Raw genomic sequence first — 8,200 nt, forward strand, 5'->3', positions numbered from 1 at the left:
CGGCAAGTATGTCGAGCAGGTCACGCCGCGTCTTCACTTCGCCGCTCTCGTCTAGCGCTTCGATTACGATCAACACAAGTCCCACACTTAACCCAGAGGATTTCTTCAGTGGTTCCATGAGAAGCTTCTCCCACTGCTGGAATATATCCGTCGAGTTCTTCAGTGAAGCAGAATCTTTGACCGCATCCGCCAATGCTCGTCTCATCTCCGGATCATGATCAGCTAGGTCACGAGCGATGGTGGAGAAAACTTTTTCGTGGTGTTTCTCGGTCTTGTCGAAGCAGAAACATGAACCGAGCATCCCCTTGTCACTGAACCGCTTGGCAATCGTATGAGCGATGGCCGACTTGCCCGTGCCTGCAGGGCCAGATAGCCACAGCACACGTTCAGCAGCATCTCCACTGCCGTTGATCCAATCTGTAATCTGGGAAAGAATCTCCTTGCGCGTCTCTGGTAGACACTGTTTCGTGGTATTTAGTCCAGCGTCCTTCGCATAAGCGATATCCAAGAGATCCAGGGTATCGCCTGAAACGGTGTGAGGGAATGTAAAGACAGAAGCATGTCAGAATCCTTACCTGTGCGATCGATGAAGACGGCCACGTCCCGATCAACTTGGTCCCGGAATTGTTGCATAAAGAGGTCCAAAGTGTCGCTGTACTGTTTAATGATGTTATCGGTCTCCGAAAGAACGTTTTTCCCAAGTCTCTTCCCTACGATAATAGTATAAGATTCATACTGGAAGTACGATAACTTGGTGACTGTGACTCACAAAAGCTCTCTGTCTCCGAGTAGTTCTTGATGAAACGGGCACACTCAAGAGTCTGCTGAATGATCTTTCCAACGATATCGCGCATGGATTCAATTTTGCCGAGGCTGTCATCTCGAGTCATGAAGTGGTAAATTCCAGCCAATTTCTGGAGAAGATTGCTGATTGATTTGTCGCGTTCTGCCTGAGCGATTATAATCTACATGGAATGATGACGTCTGAGTAGGAGACTGGACTCCAGGAAAGACCGAACGTACACTAGATGCAGCAGACAGTACACCCAGTGCTATCTTTGCGTATGGATGTACCTATACAACTTGATTAGTTCGTTTCCAATCAACAAGAATGGCCCATACATCCGCGATCTTCTCAAGGAAAGCATTGATAATCTTTATGGGTTGGAGATACGTCGTTGCAAAATTATCCGCGGCAGCGAGACCTGCTGGGGCATTGTTGGCGGCGGATGCAATAGAAGTCGCATGTCCCCCGAGTAGTCTCATGTTTTCTGTACCATCACGGGCACCCTGAAGTTCAGCATCGACTAATTGGGGATTAGGCCCTTCCTCCTCGCCAGAAGGAGCAGCCTGAACCGTGAGACCGCTGAAATTAGAGAAGGAAATCAAAATATTTGACGAAAATACCTGAGGAGCAGACTCTCCGGACAGCCATTGGTTTATGGAGTCGCTGGGAATCTCAGATGTAGTGGGATGCCTGTTGTCGTTTGAAGGATGGAGATCTGACAGCGTGTCCTGGGCGCCTCTAAGAAAAACTGATGAACTAGGATGGCAAGTTCGAGCACTTACCTCGGCTTTCTGACTCGATGAAGCCCCTTCAGTTGCAATGTCCTGGGCTGCAGTGGTGCTGTTGCTTGTTCGCTTGAAGCGTTTCTGCACAATATCAGCCGTATCCAGGACAGTCAGTATTCACATCCACGCACAGGAAGTTTTTTGGTTAACACATTTTTCAAATTTCTCAGGGACTGACGGATTCCTCTACGAGGTTGGTTCTAGATGAAAAATGTATAAGGGCATCGATGGATTTCAGAGACGACATACCGAGCTTTCAGCAACATTTGCCTGGCTAGTTCTGGAGGCTCCTGGAAAAGAATCAGGCCTACGGTCTTCACTCATCACGAGCAGTCGTAGGTCAGTGTGAGCGAAACGGTGGGGAACAATGAGAAGAGTGTGAGAAGGGAATGGGCGTCTTATCCTTTGGCAGAGCCCGGGCTAGATATTAAAAGCACGGCCGACACGTTGACTTCGATTGCTACCAGAACCACGCAATTCCCGTCAATTCATAGCGGCAGGTTATTGTGCATGCACCACAGTGCAATGAAGAGGACACAAAGTCAAGAGAGCTCGGTCTCGGGAATAGAATTATACAGGCTGCAGCCCCTTCATGTTAGGTCTGGTGTTGTCAAAGTTTAAGTTGGCTATGGCAAGCCTGCATGCTAATGTGGTGGAATTGAGTTCCGACTGTACTTCAAGCACACAACGAGACCCTAGTGCATGGGATGAAATACTAGTAATGGTGCTGGTAGACATGGCTCTGTCGACCGAGTGATGTAACATGACGCGTGGGAAGGAACGTGGAAGAAGGACTGATCACGCGCATCATAAGACAACCTCTGAAATGATTTCCTTTTCTGACAAGATTTTCCCTTCCAAGCTCCCTCTGTTAGGATTCTCGTCGTCTCCCCGTCTCCCTTGTTGTCTCTGTCACTCCCAGTTGTAACTTGTCTCCTGTAGTTATCGGGTTTACTTTTTTTGCTCATTGTTCCCTCAGAACACGTCACCCGCTTTTGCGCCAGAGTCCTTGCACCAGCGCGTGCTTAATTTTAACGACTGTCCCCCGGGCTACAGCAACTTTCTGTGCGTGGTTACAGCAGGCCCTTGCAATTCAAATATTCACGCCTTGAGCTGCCAAATCTGCCCTTCCTCCCGCCGATCCTATCTCTGTCGAGAATGCCACATCCGACGTTCTGGTACACAGGCTGGGACACGATCTTATAATTCAGCCGATATGAATCGTTGATGTGTCACTTTATATTTCTTTCATCGTTGTATGTAGGTTGGCACCTCCCATTCTAGGATTTGCAGATCAGCGTGCCCGTCCTGCACGAAATCACTCTCCCAGACAAGACACTGGTATGTCATCTTCACCGTGATACTTGCGTCCCTCTCCTATCGAGAACCACTTGTATTCATTTGGTCAACGATCTAGCCATTATGATCACGATGACACGTGATATTCGACCTCAATTGCTAGCACATCACCTCGTCATACCACTGGTTCTCTTCCCCCAGATCTGTATATACATATCGTGTCATCAATATCTTCCGAACCCCTACCTGCAGTACTCAAGGTGAGATTTTTATTACGATCATCTGCTTCATCTATCTCAGCCGACTCCAGACCAAATGCAGAGATCACATTCCAGCCAGCACGCACACATACATATGTGATCGCGAGATTCTGACCAACCTGGTTCTACACCCTGATTATCTACCCAACGAGTTACTGCCGTGGGTTCTAAACCATTCCATCCTGTGACGAATGGTGGGATTAATGGTCCACATTTGATACTGACCTTCCCGCTTTCTCCATCTCGCACCGTCAGGGAGAGAAGGTACGACCATTTATTTTGCTTGTCGTGAATCCCGACTCGGAACTTACTCTTTGACTTTGACCTGTAGACGGAAAAGAAGTACATGGTCTTCAAGGAGAAATATACTGCCCGTCCCATGTTTGGATGCACATTCCGGTTAGCATTCATTTTGGTATTTTTCCAATACCTGACAACACCATTTTCAGACGAAACAGATGACTTCTTCAAACGAGTCGCGACAAAGTGAAAAATTTTCTCTGGAAGTGAGACCCTTTATACCTTTTGACCAAAGTGAACGATGAGCTGCACCGTACACAGGGAAAGCCCCAGCGGAACCCTATACAACTCGGCTGAGCTTGCGTCAAGATCTTAGATGGATATGCTAACTATCAAGGCAATGCTACAATTTCGCTATTAAAGGTGATCTCTACTGCCCTGGAAGAGGCGTTTCAGCAGGTAGGCTTCAACTTAACCTGCTCACAAATGAATTGACGTGCCCACCTCAGAGCCCAACCAAAGACATCTTGACAGCGTTCCTCAATTCAATATCCACCCTCGAGGTTGATGTATGTCCTGGATCATTTCCAGAACCCAAATCTTACATGGTGGTCTCGATTTTAGTTGCTCTCTGTAGACGATGACAATGTAGGACTGAGTGCACCAAGCACTGTAAGATGCATATCAATCACTCCATTGTTACAGTCGTTATCTTTTAACCAATCGTAAAAATGAACACCCTGCTTTTGCATTCATACACAAGCAGATTCAAATTTTGGCAAGTAAAGAACGTCCTCTATGTATGGGGAGTGTGACGCAAGCCTATCGTCTCCGAGAGATCGCGACTTTCCTATAATGGCTGCATCACAAACATCGTTCAGCCAACTTTGCTCGAATCTCAAGTCTCAGTGATGGTGCCAATGATAATGCTCATGTTGCAAGAGCGATTAGAGAACATGTTGCATGGTATCTCCATAGACCACTGTTGAGTGATCCCTGACATTATTCCCAACCCGGACCGTCAGGAAGGCAAACACGAACTTCGGAAACACAGTACAGGGCAGGGCGTATATCGATGATCTTTGGCATGAAGATGGAGGGTATACTCAAAAGCACGATTTGACCCTCGTTAGCATAAGAAATAATGAGGGGAAACATGTCACTTATAACGCCACTTGGAGAGGGGGGTAATCCCTCAGCTACGTGGTTCATGGAAGAATTTGAAGGTGATCAGATTGAAGATGAAAGAAAGGTCATCAGGGACCAGCGTTGCCTCTGCCATGAAAAAATTGTATTTTCACGTCGTTCTTTTGATGTGGGAGTCCGCTCACCCAGATCAGTTCAACTTATAACACAATTCTAAGCGAGTTGGCTGCCCAGTAATGGATTGACCTACCTCTTGTCCGAACGTAAGTCCTAGAAATACCATAATGTCAGTGATCTTTTCATACTTGGTCTTGCTCACCCCAATGGTGCATTACCCCGACAGAGGCGGCAACTGTGAAATGGCAGCAAAGGTCAGTGCATTCGTGCTTGATATACCGCAATCCAGCGCTTACATCGCTAAACTGAGATTTGAGGGATGATATCTGATTGATCGAAGTCAAGTGTTTCAGCCTGAATTCCAGTAGAAAGACGATGTGCATCCAGGGATACTGATGGGATAGAGGTAAAAGTTGTTGGTGAAATCGCAAAGCAGTGACTCGCGCGGAATGTTTGAACGCCGCAGAAGATCGGAGAACTGTTCGTGATTTCGGCAACCTGCCAGTGTGATCTTTGAAGCATTCTTTTCGTATTCGGTATTCTTGCTGCAGTCGAGTGAGGGGCTCAGCCTTGGCCCATCGACGACACCAGACCAGCGCCTAAGGCGAGTCAATTACGACACGAGCAGAATCTACAACCTTTCTTCAAATTCATGTACGCGCTGATCAGTACAAATGTGACCAAAAGTACATACATGCATCGTATTCAATTCCCTGTCATAAAACACGATCGACATGTGTAGCGATTAGGGCAGTCGTACAAAGAAAGTGGGAAGTTGTACAAAGAAGGGGGGGAAGGCGCGGTTGTACAAAAGAGGATGGGGTTGTTGTACAAAGAAAGAGCGATCAAATGGTGTGGACAGGAACGGAGGCAGTAGGAATGAAAGCGATGACGAAGGGGCGGTGATGATACACGCTTGAATGCGAAGCTAATGAATGTGTGACGACATTGGTTTGGTGGTTCATAAGTAAGTAATGACAGGATGGAAGGGATGCAATGGTGAATAGATAGATCAAAGCCGTCGACGAGCTTGAGGAGCGAATAGCCAGTTGGGAGAGAGAGAATCTGAGAGAATCTCCCATTCGTTGAAGGGAGAATTTCCCCAATCCGTAAAAAAAACCGTTCTGAGGAGACGCGGAGACGACATAAAGAAACTGAAAAATAGAGAGTGTGAACTCCGCGTTTCACAGCATGAGCTAGAGTGACAGTGGCCGCTCAAAGAAGAGAACGAAGGATTGTGCAAGCGTGCATTATCGCGCATCATGGCGAACGGGCGAGCGAGTGTGGGCGTCCTAAGAAATACAGAATGAAATATGGATCATCAGCATATACAAAGTGAGGGACTTGCAAGACATACCTTTGACGATTGGAAATGAAAAAGACCAGTCAGCAGCAAAGGCATGGGTGGTGACGAGATAGGCAGAAGAAATAGGAGGGAGGTCAAAGAGTTGGGTGGAGGCGAACAGGACGAACAGATAAGAACTCGCAAAAAAGTACCGAAACTAGATCAGTTTTCAAAAAGGCGACAGCAAGAGAAGATTGAGAACAAGAAACAATAATAAGTAAGAAGCATCTTGTGAACGACCAGACTGTCAAAAGTGAAACAAAACAAGCTGAAACGCACTCCCGAGCGGGAGGATCCCACTCTTGCCAGATAAAACAGGACTCGTAGCCCTCAAACTCCCAAACGAGATCCTACGCACGGCACGACGAAGTGTGAGTGGACGTGTCTGTGTAGCGAATAGAGGCGTAGCAGGCATACTCGGGGATGCAGTGACGGGAGATGCGAGGGATACCGTGACAGGAGGTCCGATGGGAGACGACAGTGGGATACGTGACAGAGGCGATGCAATCGCCTGTGAAAACGGGAGTTCAGGACCAAACATTGAAGGGTTTCGCACGAGGTTGCGGCAGATGGACTTTGGCTTTGTCGTCTCCGGTCCCTCCTTCTCCTCTGCCTTGGGTTTCGCCTTCGGCACGGTCAGCCACGTGGTTCATGCAAGAATTCGAGGGTGATCGGATCGAAGATGAAGACGAGTGGTCCATGTAGCACCCAAAGCTTACATCAAACAGTGCAAGCAATGGTGTGCACCACCTTTATCTTCGCAGGTGTGTACAACAGCGAGCTACGATAAGTTAGATGCGTGTAAATGAGAAACAGATCACTCACTGAAAGGCTTATCTCCACAATCGGGTAGCTCATCCTATGTCATTCCAAGTTCGCAACGACTTCCCTGTGGCCCTAAGTAATATTCCTTATAATACATCTGGTAATATACATACCGAGCATCAGCATCCGAATCATGTTTGTGAGTCTCCGTAGAATATTTTAAAAGGTCGCGATGTCGGACCACACCGTATATTGGTCGGATGATAGGACTCAACAGCTGATTTCTAGCCTCTTCAGTCAACAATGATGGGCAAGTAGACGCTTGCAGGTATGTGCTTGGAAGACGCTTTGAGATTTTTTGCATTGATGACTGACGATGGAGCGTGAGGGTGAACGAAACGAATACTGAGGTGATGTGTGACCTACCTTGGAGTTGATAAGCTGGCCATCCACGCTACCGGAGATGAAGTATCACCTGAAGAGTAGCGCAGAGGATGACAGGGTGTGGTTGTTGATTTTGGCGTTGGTGTTGTGGGTGAGATCGATGGGGGGAATGTGGCAGGGTTTGAAATATCGCACCGGTGGTCTGCTGCATATTTGTATTCGTATTAATACTGATACCCAGTCGCCTTTGGAACTAGAATGCAAGTGAGTGGCATACCCAGGAATGGACAATGCAACGGTATGCATCAACGGAGAAGGTGAATTCGGAAGATTGTTAAAGGCGAGATCGCGTCATACTGACTCATACAACCTCTGAAACGATTTCCTTTTTCTGACAAGTTTCCTTTTTCAACTTCATCTTCCCTTGCCGCCTAGACCGTCTTCTCTGGACTAGTTATCAAAACGCGATCAATATGACTTCGTACCTTCCACGGGTGAACCATATCACAAAGTCCTAGAACTCTACTGCTTGCACGTCTTGCCTCTGAGTTTGGGCGAGTGGCAGTACGTCAAAGAACTTCTGTCCTGCGCAAGTCCTGCGAGAATGAACTCTCGTCCGACGAAAAACACGTGAGTTTAATTTCATGATCCTTATGTCGCACTGAACACAATATTATCAGGAACTTCATTTGGCCCTCGAGGCTCAGCATGCTCACGCGTTAGAGAGTACAAGGCAGGAGACGCCAAAACCCGAGACTCCTCCCTCTCCTACATTAATACCTCCACTCCGCTCTCTAAGAGCTCTATCCCCAACCTCTTCCTCCTCTTCTCTAACCATCACATCAACCCGCACTGCCATCCCAGCATCCCCCGTCCAAAACTTGCTCGCCAACAATCCGCGTCCTCCACATCAGCAGTTTCGAACTCCACCATAACCAGATCCCCTCGCCACCAATTGAAAGAACAAAAACCCTTGCGATGATCCGAAATAAATCAGATGGAACATAATGGCATCGATACAAAGTGCAAAGACATCACTGAATTGCTCTGCACCATGTCATAGACTATCAGG

General features: G+C 47.4%; 1 protein-coding gene across 1 annotated transcript; it reads right to left on the reverse strand.

Annotated features, from left to right (window-relative positions):
• Positions 1 to 5,894: 5,894 nt before the first annotated feature.
• Positions 5,895 to 6,520, reverse strand: DFJ58DRAFT_738403 (uncharacterized protein; the record flags this gene model as incomplete). Its single annotated transcript, XM_041386982.1, has 3 exons — positions 5,895 to 5,926; positions 5,992 to 6,136; positions 6,338 to 6,520. The coding sequence occupies 3 exons, from the start codon at positions 6,518 to 6,520 to the stop codon at positions 5,895 to 5,897; spliced, it is 360 nt and encodes a 119-aa protein (XP_041234897.1).
• Positions 6,521 to 8,200: the final 1,680 nt, after the last annotated feature.

Source organism: Suillus subalutaceus (assembly GCF_016647625.1).
Source record: "Suillus subalutaceus strain FC151 chromosome Unknown DFJ58scaffold_488, whole genome shotgun sequence".
Taxonomy (NCBI): domain Eukaryota; kingdom Fungi; phylum Basidiomycota; class Agaricomycetes; order Boletales; family Suillaceae; genus Suillus; species Suillus subalutaceus.